The sequence below is a fragment of the Lepidochelys olivacea genome (assembly GCF_965140295.1).
Source record: "Lepidochelys olivacea isolate rLepOli2 genome assembly, chromosome: 1".
Lineage (NCBI taxonomy): Eukaryota > Metazoa > Chordata > Testudines > Cheloniidae > Lepidochelys > Lepidochelys olivacea.
The window spans coordinates 222,727,880-222,753,873 of NC_140411.1; the positions used below are offsets into that span (position 1 = coordinate 222,727,880).

The 25,994-nt window shown below is 41.8% G+C and overlaps 1 protein-coding gene across 2 annotated transcripts in view; it reads right to left on the reverse strand.

The window, feature by feature from the left end:
• The window catches only part of VWF (von Willebrand factor), a 231,676-nt gene that overhangs the window by 83,175 nt on the left and 122,507 nt on the right, over positions 1-25,994 (reverse strand). For both annotated transcript variants that reach the window (XM_084624575.1, XM_084624574.1), the window contains exons 29-33: positions 23,626-23,745; positions 22,168-22,311; positions 5,995-6,138; positions 4,918-5,082; positions 447-490 (exon numbers count right to left, since the gene is read on the reverse strand). In XM_084624575.1, the coding sequence (XP_084480701.1) occupies positions 447-490; positions 4,918-5,082; positions 5,995-6,138; positions 22,168-22,311; positions 23,626-23,745 (617 nt within the window). The remainder of the gene's footprint in view (positions 1-446; positions 491-4,917; positions 5,083-5,994; positions 6,139-22,167; positions 22,312-23,625; positions 23,746-25,994) is intronic.

Consider the following 25,994-nt stretch of genomic DNA (forward strand, 5'->3'; position numbering starts at 1 on the left):
TGTAGTGTTTACTACAAGGTAGTTCAGCAAAGTCAGTGCTCTATTTCCCCATCTGGGGTTGACATTGCCTAGTTTAACGCATGACAAGTCTAAATGATCTCGTCTCCTTTATATTTTCACAGTGGGCTAAAAACCACAGTTTTTTTGTCAGGGAAGACAAGCCCTGAGTGCTAGTGATTTGGCTCTGCGTGCACCTCCTTCAACAGGGCTCAGCACACGACAGGATCAAGCACCATCGGGGCGGAAAAAGGTTTGTGCATCGTGCTTCCATTGTTCTATTTAGTAAACTAGCATTTGCATTCTCAGCGATCATTACTGCAGAATAATTAATATTGTTCACCACTTTCTGTGGCAGAGCACATACATAGACATTCATGTTCCAGTCCAGACACTCTACAATATTTTACTTGAAAGGGAGATGGAGGATACAAAAAAAATACACTTACTCTCCTTTTATTCCCATCCTCATCTATACATTCTCTCGTGGGCTCTGAAAGAGAAAGAGACATAAATTTGGCTTATCTCTCAGCTGTCCAGGATCTTAGGTCAAATCCACTAAAATATGGATTCCATCTTTTAAAATGTGACTCAGACTAAGAGATTTTCTTGTTTTATACCCTGTGAATTTGTTCCTGAGGACCGCACGCATCTGCCCAAAATGTTTGCCAGAAGCTGGGAATGAGCGACAGGGGATGGATCACTTGACGATTACCTGGTCTGTTCATTCCCTCAGAAGCACTAGGCACTGGCCACTGTCAGAAGACAGGATACTGGGCTAGATGGACCTTTGGTCTGACCCAATAGGGCTGTTCTTACGTTATGTTCTTACAAGAGGAGATCACAGAATAGACAAAGCCAGGTTACTAGTAGCATAAACTCACATTCACACAGTGTCTTTAATCCCAAAGCACTTTACAAACAATCTGCATGTATAGCAGTTACCAGTTAGGCTGCAATCCTGCAATGAGCACTGAATGGGAACAAAGGTCTGCCTATGTGGAGTTCAACACAAGATCAGGGCCTTAGATTGTATGTTCCTTTGGGTAGGGTCCATGCCAGCTTCTGCACCTCATATACACTTGACCACATTCTCAGTGATTAAAGTGTGATAATATAGTATATGGTATATTTACCAAAGAGAGACAAGTAAAGAGCATGGCCCCAAGTCAGCAAAGTACTTAAGCATGCAACTAACTTTAAGCATGCAAGTAGTTCCATTGATTTCAATGAGAATATGCTTAAATTTAGGCATACTCTGTTCTGATACTATGGTGATGGGCAGCAATATAAAATCCTAAAACAGATATTCTTAAAGTACCTTATTCAACTGGAGTCTCTACATGCATGTGTACAAACACAATGAAACAAGGAGAATATATTAATATAGGACTCATGGATTTCTAGATCACCCGGCCAGAAAGGAATACTGTGATCATCTCATTTGACCTCCTGTATAAAACAAAAAGAAAAGGAGTACTTGTGGCACCTTAGAGACTAACCAATTTATTTGAGCATGAGCTTTCGTGAGCTACAGTTCACTTCATCGGATCCGATGAAGTGAACTGTAGCTCACGAAAGCTCATGCTCAAATAAATTGGTTAGTCTCTAAGGTGCCACAAGTACTCCTTTTCTTTTTGCGAATACAGACTAACATGGCTGTTACTCTGAAACCTGTATAAAACAAGTCATCAGAATTCCTTGTATTAATTTCTGTTAATTAATGGGATATTGTGGCATAATGGTTCGGTTGGCATGTGTTTGGGATGTCCCCATTCCTCACGAGTAGCAAACCTTTCATACCATATTACACTACTCCAGGATATATCACCTATACATCTCATATTTTACAGGAGCAGTATTGTATTTTGCAAATGTTTGAGAAAGCTTTTAAATTTTTTTGACCAGTATTGTTAATGGTATGCTTCCACCTGTAATGCCAGGCTCTCTTAGTACAATTATTCCAGGAAGGGGTAACCTATTTACTTTAAGAAACTTCTAAAAAAGATAACTTTTCTGTTCAGAACAGTGGCACACTTTTAAGGTCTAATATCTCAGTATCTACCACCGATAAAAGCAAGAGCCAAATTGTTCAGACTTAGGCGCCTGACTTTAGGCATCCAAGCTTGAGCCTTTAGTCCAAATGCCTTGACCCAATGGAAGGGGGAGATACCAGCTATATAATGGTGTAAAGTTCCTGTTTCCAGTCCTTATAGGTCACATAAATTGCAATAAGAAAATGGTCACTGGTTTCTGCTTCCTGTTTCCCATCCTGGGCCTTGAAGGGAAGCAATTTTGGGAAAGAAATCCCACATTCTATACGGGTAGGGGGGCAGGAAATGTGTCTTTGAAAGCTCATTGTCTAACAAGAAAACAGCTACTTGAGAGATTTTAAAATGTCAGGTGTCCTCTCAGTGGAGATTGATTACATATTTATACGCCAGATCCTGTCCCCTCCCCCAAACACACCTGATTTACATGTAGCAGTACTTTACGCTGCAAATATCCCATTAATTTCTATGGGACTTCTCATGCGGTAAAGTACTATTCAGCAAGGGTAAAGCTGGCAAATGTTTCTACAGCACCTAGCACAACTGGGGCCTGGTCCATGACTGGGCAACTTATGTGCTACCACAATTCAAATAAATACCAATAATAATATGGTCCTATATAATGACTGACTTGGAGCAATAGGAGTAAAATATTGCCCAGAAATAAAAACAGTTCCTGAGAATGTGGCAAAATAAACACAGATGAATTAACTATGTTTTACACAGTGACTTTTTTCTGGTCGTGTTCCTGGATAAAGTCCTTATTTGGTTTATTGCCCAGTTTTAATGATCTGAAATCTTTATGGATATATAGCCCTCAGTGCATAAACCTGTGCAGAAAATGTACATTCTGGAATCCTCATTCACAAAGGGCCTGATTCTGCCTCCTTTTCTTAAGTTCCAGAATACCCCACTCTGATAGTACTTCGATTGACATCAGTGGGACTACTGACACAACATGGCATTATTCTAGGCGAGTACGGGTGGTGTAATTAGGCCCCACAATTATACGGACTTGGATTTCTGCACAGAAGCTGTAGGTACAGAAGTTCTGATCTTTGTAACTTTAGTATACAAACATGGCTTGCTGCATCAGTGCTCCCTGCCATGCCCTCTTGCTAGAGGCAAAGGCTCACCATAGCAGGAGATATCAGACCAGGTAGCCACCTCTTCCCCTTAGCAGGGGGACAGTCATTAAAAGAGCCTGTTTACTCTTCCATGAAACTAAGGCCTAGTCTTCACTTAAAACTTAGGTTGACATAGCTATGGCATTCAGGGGTGTGAAAAATCCACACCCCAGAGCACCACAGCTATGCTGACCTAACACCCGGTGTAAGTGCAGCAAGGTCAATTAAAGAATGCTTCCATCAGCCTAGATATTGCTGCTTGGAGAATGTGGGGATGGAAAAATCCCTGCCATTGCTGTAGTCTGGTCTACGCTACGGTGTTCCAGTGACATAGCTATGCCAGTGTAGTTCCCGTAGCATACACACACCCTCAGGAAACCCAGCTGCTTTGTTGCTCGGTCTGTTTGAAGGCAGAGTAGGACAGCTACTGAAGTCTGTTTTCCTCTAAAATGTACTATTATCATCTGTTTAGAAGAAGAATAACACAGGCCTAACTGTCCTCATGAAACCAATTCTTAAGCAATCAACTGGGTTAAAAATGCAAAGAGTTTGTGTATACACCTGCGCATACACCCACACGCGCAGGCTGCCTTACTCTGCCAGTTTTGTCTAATACCACTGCTATTACCACTACCACCACCGAACTTTATATATTGCTTTTCATCCATGGAGCTTGTAGCACTCTTCACAAGAGGTCAGTGTCATTAGTCCCATTTTACAGAAGGGTAAACAGAGTCGGAGGGAGGGTTAGTGATTTGCCCAAAGTCACCCAAGTTGCCTCAGTACAATGTGAAATTTTCCTATACTGAAAATACATATGGTGAAATCCTGGCCCCGGTGAAGTCAATAGCAAAACTCCTATTGCCTTTAATGGGGCCAGGATTCCACCCACAGAGAATAGTACAAGTACTGAGGTAATCTTGTCTACGGCAACTGGAAAGTTTTTGAGGGTGACCAATATATAAAGGCTTCACTTTGCCAGTCCCAGGAGCATAACACAGCAGTTCTTTAACATAGCAATGTATGTTATGGCAACGTACAACTATAGTTGAGGATAGAAAGTGATACGAATGAAATCAAAATCTGAAACGACAGGGGAATTTAATTAGGCAGAACGAGTAAGTCAGATTTGACCATTAGATCACAGCTAAGAATGAAAAAAGTTCTGAGGGATTTTCAATGGCCCTAAGTGATTAAAACTTTGGTTTTACATCTCACCCTAAAGCTGGCAACCCCACTAACAAACTGCCCCCTAACACCATGCTTGGGCTATTTTTCTTCAGTAGGGAAGCAATGTCCCATGGAGAGTCATCAATGCCAGCCACTATAGCTGTGGCTTTTCTTGGTGGTCTTTCATCCAAGTAGTGATACATCCTGTGTATTGATAAGATCCACAGCTGAAAGGGACAGGCCTAAAGTTAAAAATGCTCTCTGAAAGCTGATGAAGTGGAATAGTAATTAGTACTATACTGGAAACATGCGGAGTCAGTCACCGTACTAAGTGACTCTGGCTGTGCAGATGAAAACTCATGTAGCATGTCCATGAAACACCACCTGACTAGGTATCATTTGGCTGACATCTGGAAATGAGAAAATTGATGGGTTTTTGTCTGAAATTAACTAAAGATTAAGGTAATGAAAGGAGTAGGAAAATACTTCTGTATATTGTACAATGTACATTGTCTTCGTCATTTCTGGTGGTTGTTTTTCTGGCTCCGGTTATAAAACTACATGAAACTTACCCATGCACAGTTTGTTGACAAACGCATCATCCAAGGTGACCATGTCGGGAAGGTCTTCAAATCGTCTTAGCTTCATGATCCTGTCAACATCAGATTGCCCAGCTAGTGTCCTCAGCTGCTCTTCATCGTATCTATCTCCAACTCCAATTGGGAACAATGACACCCCTGGGAAATCGGAAGCAGGTTTTAAAAGTGTAATGGAAAAGAAGGGAGCCTCTTTGCTTTTGATTTGCACCTTCGAGTAGAATTCTAACAGTTAGTTTCAAGTATTATTCATATTATTCCCTCCTTATAGGCTGAAGGCAATTCAGCACAGATATTACTATGTTCTAAATCACTGTAATAGTTATTTTGAGACTTATAATTACAATAACCACTAAAAGACCATGCAAGGTCAACATGAAGAAGCTGGAGACATTCAGAAAATGTTTAAAAGAACTAAAGCTTTGATCATTGGGGGCATGCGGTTTTCTTTGTTTCAACCCATTTAATTAAAAATAACTACACTGAGCATTTAGATCATGTTTTACATCAGTAGATTATAAAGTAATTTGTAAAGAAGGGTGTTGTTATTTCCATTTTACAGGTGAGGAAACTCAGATACAGAGAGGTGAAGTGCCTACGGTCACACAAGTTATAAAGCCCCATACAGTATATATTGGCACACTTACAGGGTATATAAGTTATGGCAGAATTTGACCTACTGTTTCTTACTCTGTTTATGAACCTTACAAGAACTATCTCAATGTAAAAGGGTCTAAATTTATGACCTTTAAATATCGCCACTGTAATCCAGTCGAATCCACAATGGTACTGAGAGAGTGAAAGGCTGTAAATGAAGTGAGGCCTATGTTTGCTAAGCTGTCAAATAACAGGTCTGCAGTTCCCCAAAGTTTAGGGGCATCTGGATCTGGAGATTTTGTTAAGACCCATCTCTACCAAATAGTAAACAATCACATTCAATCACCGCACTCATAACATCATGCCAATATTTGGATTTCTTTACTCTCCATCCTAGCTTATTACTTAAAAAAGTAAGCGAATCACTAAAAATAGTGGAAAAGTGATAAAATTTACTGTTGATGCTTGCAGAATATGCAGCAAAGTCCACTGGATCCTCTGATTTCTCTGATACAATAATCACTGCTATCTTTGATGCATTGGGTCTTCCTCCGTGGGCTTCAGACATAGCATGCAGAACGGCAAAATTTACTGCTTCCCCTAGAAGCAAATTAAAAGATATATGAAAGAAGCAATAAATCACTTTCAAAAAGGCTGTAAAAATAAAGCCTCAGTAGTGGATGATGGAGAGGGGAAATGCTCTTGTCCAAAGCATTTTTAAAAAGTCTCTTTTTTACCATCCTATAAAGTCTCTGTCAGCTTTAAAATCTCACTGATACGGCTAATACCTCCCTATACTGAAGGTCTCTCCTAGCTTCACATAGTCTGAAATAATGGGTGTTTTACTGCCCTTCCCCTGGCTTAACCACTGGTGTAAAGCCATGTATTTTGCCTTGAGGATCACCTTGTCTGGGAGTATTACCATGCCATTGGTTTGGTAGAAGAAAGGAAAGAGGAAGTACTCAAGAGGAACATGTCTTTTATAACCCACCTATTTTTCCTTTCTGTGAAGAAACAGTGACATCCAGTGGACAATTATATACGCCAAAATTATAATCACCAGGGTATACTGTACTGTATTTGTCACCTGCACCGTTCGCAGAAAAGATCTAGTGTGTTCCTGGTTTGGTTAACTTTTGCTATAACTGCAAGGAAGTATATTTTGCCTGATTTCTACCTGCAATTTCTCTGAAATCTGGAAGTTTCAGACTAATCTGGACTATAGCCAAACAACTGCTGCAAAAAAGGATTCATAGAATTCTGCTCAAATGAAAATCACAAATTGGCTTAGATAACATTCATTGTCTCTCTTATTCAATATCTATGAACATTCACTCAGGTAACATTTTCTTCACAATAATGACCTCAGAAAGTATTGCAAATACTTGTACTTAGATATATGTTTGTAGGGAGTATTCACTTTGGAAATGATCATATACAGCTTTCTTGAAAGCTCTTTTGGGACTAGAGTGACCAGACAGCAAGTGTGAAAAATCGGGACGCTTTGATTTTCTAGTTGCTTATATAAGGCAAAGCCCTTTATATCGGGATGTCTGGTCACCCTATTTGGGAGTCACCAGTTCAGAGAGCAGAAATTATACCACGTGACATATAGTGTTTATACAAGGTGAATAGTGGATTAAGAATAATCAATACTTGAAACTACAGTTGCGGGGACTTGTTTATGAGCAGTCCCCGAGGCAGAAAATATTTTTGCATAAGCATTCACTGAATAATTTTGAATAACAAACACGTTCATAAAATATGGGAAGCCTGGTCACATATAATCCACCAAGAGAACACCAAAACAGCTCTCATGCTTAAACTCTTTTGATTTAATGGCCTCTGCATCATGCCCCCCCACAACTGCTTCATTAGCGGAGACAGAGCTCCTTTTCTCAAATTACTGAAAGCAATGGCAGCAACTAAGAAGCCCACTCAGCATATTTATTGCTAGGCTGGCAGCAGCAGGTGAAAACGCTGCAAAGCTACAGAGTAGGAAATCATGCTTTCGAGAAGTCTTTGGTCCTAAGAAGCGTTAGGCTTCATATATGTGCATGGAGAGTTCTAAGATGTTAAGCTGAACTTTCTCACTTCTCATCTCACAGCCCTGCTTCAGGAGGCTCTTCTCTTTCCCAAAACAAGGTGTCGTCTACCCACCTGATTCTCCAAGATCCCCTACTCCCTAGACAATTTACAGCCTCCCTGCCCCCCTTATCTCAGCTATTGGCCCTCGTCTCCCATGTTACCAGCAATGTGTTATTCCTTCCCCACCAAGGCTTGGTACCCAACAAACACTGCCTCTCCACATTGGTACATGGCCTGCCAGAAGAGCTGAGACCCACCAGCGAAGGCAGGCAAATCCAGTCAGATTTAAGACAGTCATGAGTACCAAAATGGCCATACCTTACAGTGACCAGAAACCTCCTTCCTCCTGGCACAGTGACCTCTGACCCTGCAATCTGCAATCTTCTGACCCTTGAAAACTGGCCAGTCCCCAAGTATAAGCCAGAGTCCTATGCATATCTGAAGCACCAGCTTAACCACAATCTCTACCATATATGCTTTTGCTTTCTAGTAACTACCATAGCTAGGCCGGGAGGGAGGTAGAAACAGAACATGGCAAGTTATTTATAACTAATGGATATAACAAAATATAAAGGACAGAATTAACATGAACCTTTCTCAGAGTAGCAGCTGTGTTAGTCTGCATCCGCAAAAAGAACAGGAGTACTTGTGGCACCTTAGAGACTAACAAATTTATAAGAGCATAAGCTTCCGTGGGCTACAGCCCACTTCATCGGATGCATATAATGGAACATATAGTAAGAAGAAATATATATACATACAGAGAAGGTGGAAGTTGCCATACAAACTGTGAGAGGCTAATTAGTTAAGATGAGCTACTATCAGCAGGCGAAAAAAACTTTTGTAGTGATAATCAAGATGGCCCATTTAGACAGTTGACAAGAAGGTGTGAGGATACTTAACTTTGGGGAAATAGATTCAATATGTGTAAATGACCCAGCCACTCCCAGTCTCTGTTCAAACCCAGGTTAATGGTATCTAGTTTGCATATTAATTCAAGCTCAGCAGTTTCCTGTTGGAGTCTGTTTTTGAAGCTTTTCTGTTACACAATTGCTACCCTTAAATCTTTTACTGAGTGGCCAGAGAGGTTGAAGTGTTCTCCTACCAGTTTTTGAATGTTATGATTCCTGATGTCAGATTTGTGTCCATTTATTCTTTTACGTAGAGACTGTCAAGTTAGCTCTTGAAGAATTCCACCATGATTTCAACAATTTCCATCCCACCATCAATCTCAGCCTAGACTAATCCACACAAGCGGTCCATTTCCTGGACACTACTGTACTAATAAGCGATGGTCACATAAACACCACCCTATACCGGAAACCTACTAACCGCTATATTTACTTACATGCCTCTAGCTTCCATCCAGGACACACCACATGATCCATTGTCTACAGCCAAGCTCTACGATACAACCACATTTGCTCCAACCCCTCAGACAGAGACAAACACCTACAAGATCTCTATCAAGCATTCTTACAACTACAATACCCACCTGCTGAAGTGAAAAAACAGATTGACAGAGCCAGAAGAGTACCCAGAAGTCACCTACTACAGGACAGGCCCAACAAAGAAAATAACAGAACGCCACTAGCCATCACCTTCAGCCTCCAACTAAAACCTCTCCAGCACATCATCAAAGATTTACAACCTATCCCGAAAAATTATCCCTCACTCTCTCAGATCTTGGGAGACAGACCAGTCCTCGCTTACAGACAGCCCCCCAACCTGAAGCAAATATTCTCCAGCAACAACACACCACACAACAAAAACACTAACCCAGGAACCTATCCTTGCAACAAAGCCCAGTGCCAACTCTGTCTACATATTTATTCAAGTAACACCATCACAGGACCTAATCCCATTAGCCACGCCATCAGGGGCTCATTCACCTGCACATCTACCAATGTGATATATGCCGTCATGTGCCAGCAATGCCCCTCTGCCATGAACATTGGCCAAACCAGACAGTGTCTATTCAAAAGAATAAATGGATAGAAATCTGACATCAGGAATCATAACATTCAAAAACTGGTAGGAGAACACTTCAACCTCTCTGGCCACTCAGTAAAAGATTTAAGGGTAGCAATTGTGTAACAGAAAAGCTTCAAAAACAGACTCCAACAGGAAACTGCTGAGCTTGAATTAATATGCAAACTAGATACCATTAACCTGGGTTTGAATAGAGACTGGGAGTGGCTGGGTCATTTATACATATTGAATCTATTTCCCCACGTTAAGTATCCTCACACCTTCTTGTCAACTGTCTAAATGGGCCATCTTGATTATCACTACAAAAAAGTTTTTTTCTCCTGCTGATAGTAGCTCATCTTAACTAATTAGCCTCTCACAGTTTGTATGGCAACTTCCACCTTCTCTGTATGTATATATATTTCTTCTTACTATATGTTCCATTATATGCATCCGATGAAGTGGGCTGTAGCCCACGGAAGCTTATGCTCTAACAAATTTGTTAGTCCATAAGGTGCCACAACTACTCCTCTTCTTTTTATGAACATTTCTGTTTCCATCCCTCAGAGTCCTCCTTGCTGCTTAATAACCCTGAAGATTCATTTATTTTGACCTGTCTCTGATAAAACACTCCTCTACTCATTCTCAGAGCAAGCCATCTTCCAGGCAGATGAAAACAATAAACTGGGGGGGGACCCACCAACCTCTTGGTTGTTCTGTGAAAGACTTTTTGGTTTCTGTTTCCTTTGTTTTATATACAAGAAAATCAAGTTTTCCACAGATTTATTTCAATGGAAAAAAAAACCCAGATAGTTACAAGTTATAACACAATAGAAAATCCTTTTCAGTTTACCAAAATTTCTGTGGATATTCCCCACCCTGCTCCTTTCTGGACCGCATCTAGAGAAGGGAACCAGGTATCAAGTAGATGTAAGCGAGAAATACCAGTCACAAAGCACGTGGGCTAGCCCAGAGATCAGAGACCGATTTTTTGCATAGTACCTGTGTTGACACCAACCATTGAACCAGCAGCCAGCATTTCTGAATGTTGTTTTAAGGTGCATTAGAATGGGGCAACAACCCTGCATTTTCAGATCCATGAAGGACATTTTATATGTTCACATTAAAATAACAAACACAAAGTACTGTGGTAAATCAAGACTTAGACACTTCAGTGATGGGCACTATAGAAAACCCTAAGCTGAATAGAAATCATCCTAACTACTCTTGCCTGGGAAAGCCAAGAAATGTTTTTCTTTAAAGAAAATATGGGAATGACCAAATATATACTATTTATTAATGACATCAGGTATAATCCTAGCTCCACTGAAGTCAATGGGAAGTCAACTGCTCATAGTCAAGGGATTTCACTCATACTGTTTTTCTTCTCTGGGGAAACAAAACAAAACAAAACACAGCATTTTACTTGCATGTTCCTTAGGCCCAGACTAGTAGACAACACATTGCCAGAAGTTGACCATTATTGTAAGTTATCCTAGACCTGTTACTAAATATATGGTTTATTATTTGAAATGGTTCTTGTTTCCTACGAATATATAAATATCAAAAATGACTTCAATAACGGTATGTATTTTTGGTACTAGACACGCAGCCTATGAAAAATAGATGTGAAAGTCTTCAGTGCTAAAGGCCTTCATTACATACTGCAGGGAGGTTGAGGGGGGAAGCAGCATGTAACACTTACACAACATGCAAATAGCCATAGAGGACTGTGATGGGGTAAGCACAGACTACTCCTGCACTACAGGTGTTGCTGCATGCGTCTCCACTGCCTCTGGAGGCAATAAGCCCACTTCTGGCCTCTGCAGGCATAATGGCCAACATGTTAAACATATGGAGACCTAAATTTGGGCTTCTAAATTCTCAACTATAAGATCTGATTTTCAAAAGTGCTCAGTTAGCTCCCAGAAACTTTTTCACTGAAGTCAATGGAAGCTACTGGGTACTCAGCACCTTTGAAAATGATCCCACTTAGGCGTGGTCTACACTACAAAGTCAGGTTTCAGAGTAGCAGCCGTGTGAGTCTGTATTCGCAAAAAGAAAAGGAGGACTCGCGGCACCTTAGAGACTAACCAATTTATTTGAGCATAAGCTTTCGTGAGCTACAGCTACACTTCTCTAAGGTGCCACAAGTCCTCCTGTACTACAAAGTCAGGTCGACATACAGTCGTCTTGCTTCGATCTACGTGCGCACGTGTCTACGCTCAGGCCAGGTCTACGCTACCAACTGTGACCAACAAAAGTTAAGTACAGTACAGCTACCAAAGTTCGTATATTGCCTGGGGGCCTGCGTGCTTGGCTGCTTGTACGAACACTACACATGTTCACCAGGAGTGCATGTGTCAATGTAACATGCAGTGCACCACAGGCGAGTAAGCCCACTGTGCCACATGCTGCCATCCAGCACAATGCATTTTGGGAAAATGTTGCAAAGTGTTATGGGATAGAAATGACTTGCAGAGGGATCTTAGGGAGCTAAAGTTCCCAGGAGGCAACTTTCTCCATCCCATAATGCCACCCATATCCCATAGCTTTCATGCCTTTTGAAAAAAAGTCCCACAAACCTACCTCCGCCATCTCTGACAGAAGCATGGAGCCCAATGAGTCTCCTGTATTTGCAGACCTGCAGGAAGTACCACAAGAACGGGGGACATGATGATTTCTTCGAGGACAGTTTGTTGAGGTACATTGCAAAAAATAATTCATTGTTGTTGGTAGCGTTCACGGAGCTGCTGCGGACAGTCAAACGCTACTTCTGGGCCTGATAAATGAGCACTGACTGGTGGGATCTATTGTAGGTTTGGGATGATGACCTAAGGGTGCGGAATGTGAAAAGCCACTTTCCTGGATCTGTGTCCAAAGCTCGCTCCAGCCCTCCAGCTCAAGAGACATCGGAATGAGAGCTGTACTGACAGTAGAGAAGCAAGTAGCAATCACATTGTGGAAACTTCCAATGCCAGATTTCTACCAGTCAGTGGGAAATCATTTTGGAATTGGAAAATTCACTGTGGAGGCCATTGTCATGCAAGTGTGTATGGCCATTACTTGTCTCTAGCTATGCAGGAGTGTTACTCTTGGCAAAGTGCAGGTCACAGTGGATGGATTTGAAGCAGTGGAGTTCCTGAACTGAGGTGGGGTGATAGCATTCATATATTCATTTAGGCAGCAGCGCACCTTGCCTTAGAATACATCAAGAGAAAGGGCTACTTTTTTATGGTTATGCAAACATTGAAGGTTCACTGGGAGTGCTTCACAGAGATCAGTATGGGCTGGTCAGGGAAGGTACATGACGCTCCCATCTTTAGGAACAAAGGATTGTTCAAAAAGTTGCAAGAGGGGACGTTCTTTTCTGACCAGCAGATCATCATTGGTGATGTTGAAATGGCAATAGTGATTCTAGGGAACCCAGCCTACCCTTTGCTCCTCTTGTCCATGAAGCCATACACTGGCCACCATGACAGCACCCAGGAAAGATTCAAGTACTAGGTCAGCAGGTCCAGAATGAGAGTTGAATGTGCTTTTGATTGAAGGGATTCTTGCTAGGATTCTAGATTGGAACTCATGAGAAAAGTATCCTAATGCTAATAGCTGCCTGTTGTGCCCTGCATAATACATGAGGCAAAGGGGAAAAGCTGCCACTAGGGTGGTGGTAGAGGGGCTGGCTGCTGACTTTGAACAGGAGCTAATACAAGAGTCCAACATGGAGCTAGGTGGTTGAGGGAGGCTTTAAAAAAAGCTCGAGTGTTGTCTGGCCCTGGAGCTTTGGATGTTAATAAGAAGAGTGCAGTGCTTGCTGTACAGTTATAAAAATGACTGGGTATTTTCCTGAAGCTATCAATGCTGTGGGGCTTGGTGTGTATTTACAAGGACTGTTTGCTTTGACTACCCTATGCAGTCTGCCATTTTTGTTGTGACCTAATAAAGATAATTTGATTCTCCAAAAATAGAACTTTGAGAAGAAAAAACAGGGCAGAAAAACACCATACAAACACCCACAGGCCATGTTATACAAACTTAACAAATTAACAGGGTGAAAATTTAAAATTAGAAAGGATGTAAACATTTATGTCCATGTGAGTGTACAAACTGTAGTCTATTGTGGCTATGCGTACACCAGCCATGCTTCTCACAGGTCAGGGCATGTGAAGCTGTGGTTTTCCTTGTTGTCCCTGGCATGGAGTGACACAGGTAAGGATATGACTTATGAGGTCATGTGGTATATGTTGGGGGTGGGGGTGCAGGGAACAGCAATAATGAAGTTTACCAGTGACTGCAAAGGGTAGAGTCTGGGATTCTTGGATCTGTAGGTCAACCAGAGTCTGCAGCATTTGGGTTAGCTACCTGAGAAGCCTCATAATGTCCAGGTGTATCTCCCCCTCTTTGTCCTGCTGGGACTCTTAGGCCTTTGTTCCATCTTTTTTTTCCCCTTTCCATGCCGTTGGTCACAATGGCCCTCCAAGCCCTTCGTTCATGGGTCCAATACAAAAGTGGCTTGCAGGAGTTCACAGAACATGTCCTCGCTAGCCCTCTTCTTTCGCCTCCTCATCAGAATTGGGTGTTCCGTGGGCATGGAGGAAGAATCCCTCAAGACTGCAGCAGGAGGAGCTGCTGATAAAAGCTGATAGATGTACCACTGGATTTACAGTCACCAGGGAACATGAAAGACAAGTTTCAAAAATCCCTTCCATTATTCCCATAAACACTTGTCATAAGAAATGCTTATTGACATTTCAGCTTTGGAGCACTTCTGCACCACACTACTCTCCAACCCCAGCCACGCTGAGTACGGCCCACCACAGGCAAGTGGGGGAAAGATTTTCTGTTGTATGCGGCTATTGAATTTTAGCCCCTATTCCATGGGTACATTTATAGGGCAATGGCACTGAATAGTGGCACTGTTTTCCACAGGCAGTGGTGATTTTAGCGGATCTCTCACTCCAGAGGGTTACAAAGGTATAGAGAGAACACAGCTGCTACTGTGCATCCTGAAATCACCTGAGCCTATGTGCCGCTGGCCTGTTTACTGCAGTCATTGCAGAATGATGTGGGAAAGTTTCCTACTGCAGAGAAAGAAATAAAGCTGCCATCCCTAGAAACCTGTGGGCGAGTATTGCAAGTGTCTCCATGAAAGTGTCATCGAGATCTCTCAGCAGATTAAAAGGGACATCGCTAAGTACATGAACAAACTGTTCCACACGCCTAACCCAACAGAGGAATTGAAAGGCGACGCTAGCTCTGTCTGTTCATTGTACCTCTGTCTCTCCTTCTATGGAGCAAAACAGTAAAAAGTTGATATTTCTGTCTTCTTAGCTTGGGGATGGGCCAAATGCCATCTTTAAATGTAAGCACTGTAAGGGAAAATGCATGCACACACGTACCCAGGTTCCCTACTCCTTCATCAAGCTCATTTGTTCTTGCCTGTGGGACTGGCTACACTGTGGCAGAGTCTCAAAAAGATCCTGGCTCATGACATTGCTGGAATCTCCCGTTGTGTCTCCTCCTCTGCACACCCTCCTTCTCCTCACTGTTCACAACGTCTTAGGTTCATCCAAGGTATCCACAGTGGTCCGTGGGGTTCTGGCGGGGTCTCTGCCGAGTACGGCATGCAGTTCCTTGTAGAAGCATCAGGTCTGACACAGCATCAGATCTATTCTTGTCCTCCCTGGTCTCGTGGAATCCCTGGTGACGTTGCTTTGCTTTCATGCAGCACTGCTGCTGATCCCTGTTGCACCCCTTTGGCTGCACACCCCCATCCCGCAATCTGCCCATAGATGTCTACCTTCCTATGGCTGGTCCATAGCTGTGCTTGCACGTGTCTTCTCCCCACAGGCCCAGGAGATCTAATACTTCCTATTGACTCCAGGCAGGAATGCATCTTGTGTGTGGAACCAGAATGGTCAGTTGGGCAGCTGCATACAACAAGGGTGAGCTGCTAGGTGTGTTCACCAAGGTGGGCCATCATGAAAAGCCATTTCAAAAATCACATGGGGAGGTTTAAAGTGAGGCTGGCTTCTGGCGTCTGTGACCCATGGGGAGAGGAGTATAAAATTGTGACCACTCTGGTCACTGTTGCAGTGAAGAGGCCATTGTGGGACAGCTGCTGGAGGACTGTTAGGGTTGACACAGGTCAGGAAGTGTCATTTACTTGCACTGCAACAACCTCAGTAAGTCAACCATGGCCTTATGCCATTCGGGGAGGTGGTATTACTGTGTTCCTGTGATGGGGCATTTACATCAGCCAGAAACAAATTTTAGTTTAGGCACCTAAAATAAGGGCCTGGGCTCCTAACTTTAGGCACTTAGTTTTTGAAAAACTTGGCCGGTTCTTCCAAGGGCTACTGCAGTGGTACTACACCCCCTTCTTTCAGAGAACCCAGGTAAAAATCTTCATATGATTTTCTGAAGTTGTATAGAACAAAAAATTCAGATACAATATAATAATTAAAAAATTAGTCTCCAAATAGATGTGATGCCTAGATCATGGAAGGAAGGGGATAGCATCATGGTGCTTATTGCATTTGATTTTAGTTGCTTCTTCCTAACCCATGACTCTCAAGAAAGGTCCTGCATAAACTTTTCCACGGCCTACCATCTATCTCAGCACTCCCTGAACAAGATTGTAGAGTAAAAACAAAATGGCTGGATTAATTGGATTAATTTGTAGTAAATCATTTGATACAGTGAAGAGCAAACTCTTACTTTGAAGGAGTGGTTTAAATTGGCTTGGATACAAACATATTGCAAGGACTGAAAGATGTTAAATGAACATTAAAAAAACATAATGATAAAAGGCAATGTGCTGCGTTGGGTGGGAATTGTTGAATGGGAAGCCATAGGGATCCATGCTAGAGCTTGTCTTATTGAATACTTTCATTCATGAACTGGGAAGGTGGGAGGAAATTCAGGATATTAATTAGAATCACAGATATGAGATTGGAAGCAAATAGGAACACTCCCAGTGAAGGAAGAGAAAGTGTACAACATGACCTAGAAACATTAGAAATATGGGCAGGATAGAACAAAATGAGATTCAACCTGGAAAAGCCAACCGAGGGAAAAAATATTCCAGTACACGGGCCATTAATGGTGTTGTGGGGAGACACTGGGAAAGCAGAAATTGCTTAAAGATCCTTTTCTTTAATTTTGACTGAAGTGAGGGATAAAATGTAAAATCCATTGGGGAGCTGTAGAGTTGTGAGAGACAGGGGAATCCAACTAGGCGGAGGTTCCTGCATAAATCTTATGAAACATGATCTTAAGTGGGCTCAATAGTTTCACTAACACCTCCATCATGGTTTTAACCAAGGAGGTAAAATTCTGCAGAGGTCTTAATTACCCTTGCCTATTGAAAACTGCCTGGGAAAGAAGTACAAAGAAATGGTTCCTAAGTACTGAAGAAGGGTAAAGCAACAGCCACTTAATAGGAAACCAGTGGCCTGATCTACACACAGTATTTGCACCAGTTTAACTGGTTTGCCTACCTGTGGAGTTATTCCTGACCCCTTAAATCTGTGTTTAAATCTTAATGTAGGGCTTGTCTATACAGTAAAGTTATTCTGGAATAAAGGTTTCAGAGTAACAGCCGTGTTAGTCTGTATTCGCAAAAAGAAAAGGAGGACTTGTGGCACCTTAGAGACTAACCAATTTATTTGAGCATAAGCTTTCGTGAGCTACAGCTCACTTCATCGGATGCATACTGTGGAAAGTTTAGAAGATCTTATTATATACACACAAAGCCTGATCAAGAATTCCACCCTGTAGTGTTCCTCAGTAAAAAACTGTCTGAGAGGGAAAGCAACTGGTCAGTCGGTGAAAAAGAATGTTACGCCATTGTCTACGCTCTGGAAAAGCTACACCCCTATGTTTGGGGACAGCGTTTCCACCTGCAAACTGACCATGCTGCACTGAAGTGGCTTCACACCGTCAAAGAAACTAACAAAAAAACTTCTTCGGTGGAGTTTAGCTCTCCAAGATTTTGATTTCGACATCTAACACATCTCAGGAGCTTTTAACAAAGTGGCTGATGCACTCTCCCATGAAAGTTTCCCAGAATCAACTGGTTAAAATCGTCCTTGAGATGTGGAAAATATTGTTAGTCTTTATGTACTTGGTAGTATATTTAGAGATGCATGTGTCTTATTAACTCTGTTTTTCCTAGAGCTCCAGGAAGAAATCCCAGCCAGTGTTTCACCCTAGCTGAGATTTGGGGGGCGTGTCATAAATATAAAGGGAAGGGTAAACCCCTTTAAAATCCTCCTGGCCAGAGGAAAACTCCTCTCACCTGTAAAGGGTTAAGAAGCTAAAGGTAACCTCGCTGGCACCTGACCAAAATGACCAATGAGGAGACAAGATACTTTCAAAAGCTGGGAGGAGGGAGAGAAACAAAGGGTCTGTGTGTCTGTCTATATTCTGTTTTTGCTGGGGATAGGCCAGGAATGGAGTCTTAGAACTTTTAGTAAGTAATCTAGCTAGGTATGTGTTAGATTATGATTTCTTTAAATGGCTGAGAAAAGAATTGTGCTGAATAGAATAACTATTTATGTCTGTGTATCTTTTTTGTAACTTAAGGTTTTGCCTAGAGGGATTCTCTTATGTTTTGAATCTAATTACCCTGTCAGGTATCTACCATCCTGATTTTACAGAGGGGATTTCTTTACTTCTATTTACTCCTATTTCTATTAAAAGTCTTCTTGTAAGAAAACTGAATGCTTTTTCATTGTTCTCAGATCCAAGGGTTTGGGTGTGTGGTCACCTATGCAAACTGGTGAGGCTTTTTATCCAACATTTCCCAGGAAAAGGCGGGGTGCAAGTGTTGGGAGGATTGTTCATTGTTCTTAAGATCCAAGGGTCTGGGTCTGTAGTCACCTAGACAAATTGGTGAGGCTTTTTACCAAACTTTGTCCAGGAAGTGGGGTGCAAGGTTTTGGGAAGTATTTGGGGGGAAAGAGGTTTCCAAACAGCTCTTCCCCAGTAACCAGTATTTGTTTGGTGGTGGTAGCGGCCAATCCAAGGACAAAGGGTGGAATATTTTGTACCTTGGGGAAGTTTTGACCTAAACCGGTAAATATAAGCTTAGGAGGTTTTCATGCAGGTCCCCACATCTGTACCCTTGCGTTCAGAGTGCGGGAGGAACCTTGACATGGTTCGTTGTGTGTATATAATAAGATCCTCTAAACTTTCCACAGTATGCATCCGATGAAGTGAGCTATAGCTCACAAAAGCTTATGCTCAAATAAATTGGTTAGTCTCTAAGGTGCCACAAGTCCTCCTTTTCTTTCTGGAATAAAGGAGGTTGTGAGTTTAAAATGTAACATCTATTCCAGAATAACTCCATGCCGGGACACACTTAGTGCAGAACAAGGCCTGGTCTACACCTAAAACTTAAGTCAACCTAATCACGCCGCTCAAGACTGCAAAATTTTGCACCCTGACCACCATAATTAGGTCGTCAAAACCCCTGGTGTAGATACGGCTAGGTCAGTGGAAGGAATCGACCTAGCTACCGCCTCTGGGAGAGGTGGATTAACTAAACTGACAAAAAAAATCGTTCTGTCAACATAGGAAGCATCTACACTATGGCATCACAGCTTTAGCACTACAGATGTGCCACTATCACACAGAGACAACCTAAGAGTGCCCTTCTCTTGTTTAGCTTAATCCACTTCCAGTCTCCTAGCTATTTTGAAATAACTCACGTGTAGACAAGCCATTACCAATTGAAGCTAAGTTAATATCAGCCAGCTGTAAGATAGATCCCATCATCATCGTACCTGCACACCTCAAAACAAGTTTATCCTCAAAACACCCCTGCAAGCTAAGAAAGTGCTTTTATCCACATGGAAACCCAAGGCACAGAGAGAGTAAGGGATTTTGCTCTAGATCACACACAGGAAGTCTTTGGTGTTCATGCTCTGTAATGAAAGAGGTGCCAGGGCTCAAGCAATTAGGTGCTGGGGCTCAAGTAATTTTTTTACATTCATCACTGATGCAGCAAGCTCAGAGGTGCCAGGGCTATGAACTGCCAAGCCTAGAGATGCCGGGGCTCAGCCCTGGCACAAATTAAGCCTTGTTGGTGTCCTTGACAACTCTGAAATAAGAATATTACAGACACAAAAAACTCCTTTAAAAGAACATTATTAAGATTGCAAAGTCAAGCAACAGATGATAGGAAATACCAGAATTAAGGCTGCCTGTGCAACCCTAATTTGGCCCCATTGTGTGTACGCATTATGACACGGTCTTTAATTCCATGATCACATACTAGTTTTTCCCCACAGGATGGATGGTGCACAGGATGGATGGATGGTGCTCACTTGGTGACCAGCAATTCAGTTTTTTGTTTTCTCCTTATTGTTAAATGTGTAGCCTGAGGCCTCATTTACTACACAGTGTTCAAACCCTACACTGGACACAGAATTGGTCATTTCCTCACAGGCATTCCTATGGTGCTCCTCACGAATACCAGAGTGCTTCACAAATATTCATTTATCTTCACAACACCACTGTGAGGAGAGGAGGCATTATCTTGGTTTTACAAATTGGGAGCTGAGGTACAGAGAGATTAATGTCAAACATTTCCACTAATTTGGGGTGCTCAATCTGACACATCTAGGACCTGATTTTTCAGAGTACTTAGCATTAGACAGCACTTTATACATTCAAAGCACAGGTTGCATTGCAGCAGACAGTGCCCAACATCTCTGAAAAGCAGACCCCAAGGTCTGAAGTCAGGCACGCAGAAAATGAGGAACACACAATTAGTGTAAGAACACTAAAGAGTTATCATGAATGTAGTTCACACCCTGAGCGTCAGCAAACAAGCTACCTGGAACTAAGCAAAGAGTTTTACCATAGGAACCAATCCTGCAGCTGTTCCTGGCATGAAACAGCCCCACTGACTGTAAAGGGACTACTCACAATGGAATGGGCAGCGTAAGGATTGCACAGGATCATGTTTTCAGTATGGGAGAGACTATGCAAATGAGAAGCAGCAATGCTGGTATTATAGTGACAATGCTGGTTGGTGTATTAAACCCTTGAGCATGCCCAGGACGAATGAAAGATGAGCTTTTCAAAGCCACCTAATGGATTTTAACACCCAAATTTGGGGCATCCAAATCTTTTAGGCAGCCTGGATGTTTCCAGAAGCCTGAACACTGGTAGACAGAGCTGAGTGCTCATGCATTTCCCAAGAGCATTGAGCCTTCTATTCCACCAGCCTGACTCACAGATGCTTGTTAAATGTTAATGATGCTTATTAAATGTTAAATCAAGACCACAGGTGTCTTTGCTCCTCCTTTACTTACTTGGGAGGAGTGATTTCTATTCCATTCAGGGTCTCAGACCATCTCCCTCACTGTGGTATCTGAGTGCCTTCCAATGAGAAACAAACAACTCACTGGCAACTGCATAATGCATCTCCCAGTCCATCTCCTCTCCCCAGGACAGGACCATGTTTTCGTTGCTTATCCTGCTAGTCTCTGTAGCTTGCTATACATTACATAGGAGACTTCATGAAAGTTATCTATCTGAATGTAACAATTTCTCTCACAAAGAGCTTGTAGAAGTCTCATCAGCCATCTGGTATTTTTATTTCTCCAGGCTGAGAAAGCAATCATAGCCAATCCTCCTGCGAACTATGGAGGTCAGGTTTTATTTCTCACTTTTCTATAGCAATAACTCTTTACAGGATGAAGTAGGCCAAAGACCCTAAAATCTGTACACTTCTCTGCTCTTATAGGACCCTGATGCTCGATGGCTGCCAGACAGAATGTGGTTCCAGTCCAGAAGAATGAAATTCTCAGAGTATTTGGTCAAAGACCTGATATATTGTATATATATAATTTGCATTTGTTGAACTTACAACTGGAAAGCTTACACACACACACACACACACAGTCTTCCCAGGACCATAGGGGAATTTGGGTTACCCAGGAATATTAGGACTAACATAGATGTGTTTCTGGGTACAGTTTTGTGGAAGTGAATGAAGCTGATGAATTAGTGATGATCTAAATCCTAAATTACCATTTTCCTTCACTTGCCTGAGAGATACATAACACATGAATATTGAGAAATATTATAAGGAATAAAGAAAGTCATCATCTCCTTTCCAGTATAAAGCATGGTACACTATGACCTTCGCAACTCTTAGACAGACACGTTTTAGAGAAAACTGAAACTCTTTGCCCATAAATCAATATATAACGTGAATGAATTATGAAAGAATATATTCCTAGTGCATCACACTAGCACAGAACCATCTGTCCAAGATAGTACTCAGTGTTGTTGTAGCTGTGTCAGTCCCAGGATAATAGAAAGAGAAGCTGGGTGAGATAATCTTTTATTGGACCAACTTCCACTGGCGAGAGACACACGCTTTCAAGCTTACACAGAGCTCTTCTTCAGGTCAGAAGTTGGTCCAATAACAGATATTACGTAACCATCTTGTGTCACTAATGTCCAAGATAGTGTTTAGGATCAACCTACATTTAACGTTGTTCCCCCCCCCCCCCACACACACACACACACATCCACACAATCACTTACCTAGTTTGCTGGGACCCTGCTCTCTTTGATGAATTGAGCTCACCCTATTTAGAAGATTTTCACTCTCTTGTGGCATGTTCCATGAAATTTCTAGAGTGTTTGCCCTTGCATACTGGAGAACCGACACTTGAGTTAAGGTATTGTCTGAAGCAGAAAGCAGAAGACAAATGATATAAATAAAAGACAATCCAGCTAAACAATTTAAAAATAAATCTGAAGTCACACTTTATATTAGGTTGAGCTGGTTGGAAATTTTCCATCAGAATGATTTTCTGAAGGAAAATGCAGTTTCCAGAAAACTGAAGTTTTCCACAGGGAAAAAGAATCTCAGTGTTGATAAAAAAAATCAATTTTCCATAAATACAATTTAAATTAAATATTTTATTCTGTCAGTTTGACCCACACAGGAATATTTTGTTTTGCTGAACCAACCTGAAATGTTTTGTTTGAACCAGTTCAAACTGCATTTCCCTAACAGCATTTTACCTTATGGGAGCTGTTGTTTGGGTCCCATTCTCTCCTGTGCCATGATTCCATGTGAGATTAAAGAGACTTTTGGTATTTAGCCAAGATGTTCACATCAAGACCAGACTTTTCAAGCAATAGATCCATGCATCTAAGCATGGGAGGGAATCATGCTGTCAGGATTGGGACATAAGCAGCATGTCTAGTGGCTGGAGTCAGAGTCAGGAGCCATGCTAAAGGCTCAAGCCAGAGTTGGAGACCATGGTCAAGGATCGGGAACCAGAAACAGGTCAGGAAAGCAGGAACCAGAAGCATGGCAAGGAAGCCAGCTTCAGGACTTAGGCAAGGTAGGGTCCAATATAGCAGCCAGCTAGAGGCCAGCTGTGCAGACAACTGCCTGTGCCTCTCTTGGGTTTAAATAGGAAACTCTGACCAATCACAGGTCCAGCCGCTCCTCCACTTAGGGCCCAGGGAGGCAGCCCTGTTGTAGCTTCAGGTTTCCTGGTCTCTCCACTTGATTGATTAGTAGTAAGCTGCTGGATGGGAATAAGGCAGCAACAGTTGCCTGGGAACCCTGCAGACCCAGGTTTGAGACCTGTGGGTTCCTGACACTTGCCCTCTTGAAACAAGATACTATCCCCCTCAAGAATGTAGTCAGGACATTCCCACTAGTTATCAGCCAGGATGGATATGATTCTGACCCACCAGTACTGGACCCAAGTGCACCACTTCCTGTATCTTGACAAAAGAAACAGCTTAAATTTCAACTGACACCAGGATGTTCCTCATCCTCCTTGGACACTGTCACTAGAATGGGAGCCAACTGAAATCCAGGAGATCACTCACACATGGAAATTTAAGCTTCAACACACTTTTTTTTAAAAAACAGGGTGTGTGTGTAAAGTATCAGGGTCAATACTGTCATGGCCCTTACACAAACAAAGCAAGGGTAAAAGAAAACTAAGTGTTAGAGTTAAAGCGCTGTTTACTTACTGATGCCATAGTTTCCAATAAATGCTTTTACAAAACTTTTCATTTCCTCAAACTCTGATGCTCCAACATTGGAACTTCCATCCAGAAGAAACATGATATCCATTGGTCTGCTGCAAAGTCCTGAAAAGAATATAAAAAGGCTTCTTAGATAAGATCTGTTGAATAAGGAAAGGAAGATGGCAGGAAAAGGAAAGACAACTGGAGTTTGGGAAAACAGCAGGGCGGTGTTCTGTTGTTACAAGCAGTAACTGCCTCTATGTCAGAACATACTAAGCTGTATTTTCAACATGAGAGCTTTGCCCCCCGGTCTCCAAGTAGAACATCTCACGATCATTCCTAAATCCAACAAAACTTTGAGGTTTTGCTTTACTTGGCAGTAGTGAGGCCTCTGCTGATACGCCATGTCCATTTTTGAGCACCACACTTTCAGAAGAGATGTGGACAAACTAGAGACAGTCCAGAGGACAACTATAAAAATGATAAGAGGTTTAGAAAATCTGACCTATGAAGAAGGGTTGAAAGAACTGGGCATGTTTTGTCTCGAGAAGAAAAGGCTGAGGGGGAACATGGTAAGAGTCTTCAAATATTTAAAAGGTTATTGTAAAGAGGACAGAGATCAATTGTTCTCCATGTCCACTAGGGGTAGGAGAAGTAGAAATTGGCTTAGTTTGCAGCACAAGAGATTTAAGTTAAATACTAGGAAAAAAATTTTAGCTATAAGTACTGTAACAAGTTACCTAGGGAGACTGTGGAATCCCTATCACCGGGGACTTTTAGCAACAGGTAACCTATGAGGGATGGTCTAGGTACATTTAACCCTTCCCCAGTGGGGGATGAAGTAGATGAACTCTTGAGGTCCCTTCTAGCCCTACATTTCTATGATTCACAAAAGTTTCACAGTGAAATAATCAAACCTCTAGAAGCAGAGGGAGGAAGTGATTTTAACCACTGATGGGCAGGCAGAGGAAAACAATATGGCTCCATCAGCTGTTTTTTAATTACCTGAAAATCAAAAAGGAATCCCATAAAATGTCAAAACATGGACAAATTACTAAGGAGGTATACAAAAGAACAGCACAAGCATGAAGGGAAAAAATCAGAAAGGCTAAGGTACAAAATGAATTACACTTAGCAAGGGACTTAAAAGATAACCAGAAGAGTTTCTTAAAATATATTCAGAGCAAGAGAAGGATGAAGGAAAGTGTAGATCCTGTTCTTAATGGGAAAGGAGAGATAATAACTGATGACATCAGGAAGACTGAAGGGTTTAATGCCTATTTGCTTCAGTCTTCACTAAAATGTTGACCAGATACACAACACAATTAATATTAACAAAAAGGGTGAAGGAATGCAAGCCAAAATATGGAAAGAATAGGTTAAAGAATATTTAGATAAGTTAGATATATTCAAGTCAGCAGAGCCTGATGATATTCCTCCGAGGGTACTTAAGGAACTAGTTGAAGCAATCTCAGAACTATTAACACTTATCTTTGAGAACTCCTGAAGGACAGATGAGGTCCCAGAGGACTACAGAAGGACAAACGTAATACCTATCTTTAAAAGAGGAACAAAGAGGACCTGAGAAATTTTAGACCAGTCAGCCTAACTTTGATACCCAGAAAGATACTGGACCAAATTATTAACAATCAATTTGTAAGCACCTCCAGTGCCATCGGGTTAAAAGGAATAACCAGCATGCATCTGTCAAGGACAAATCATGCCAAACCAACCTAATTTCCTTCTTTGGCAGGATTACTGGCTGACTGGATAAGAAGAAGCATTAGATGTGATGTATCTTGATTTTAGTAAGGCTTTTGACAGTCCCACGTGACTTCTCATAAGCAACCATGTGATCTAGATGAATTTACTATAAGGTGAGTGCACAACTGGTTGAAAGACCATATTCAACAACAGTTTACTGTCAAATTGGGAAGGACATATCTAGTGCAGTCCCGTAGGGGTCAGTCCTAGGTCTGGCACAATTCAATATTTTCATTAATGACTTGAATAATAGAGTGGAGAGTATGGTTCTATAATTTGTGGATAAAACCAAGCAGGTGACATTGCAAGCACTTTTGAGGACAGAATTAGAATTCTGAATTGACCTTGACAAATTTGAGAATTGGTCTGAATTCAACGAGATGAAATTCAATAAAGACAAGGACAAAGCACTTTAATTAGCAAGGAAAAAAATCAAATACACAACTAAAAATGGAGAACAACGGGCTAGGTAGTGGTACTGCTGAAAAGGATCTGAGGGTTATAATGGATCACAAATTGAATATAAGCCACCAATGTGATGCAGTTGCAAAAAAGACTAATATAATTCTGGGATGTATTAACAGAAGCACTCTATGTAAGACACAGGA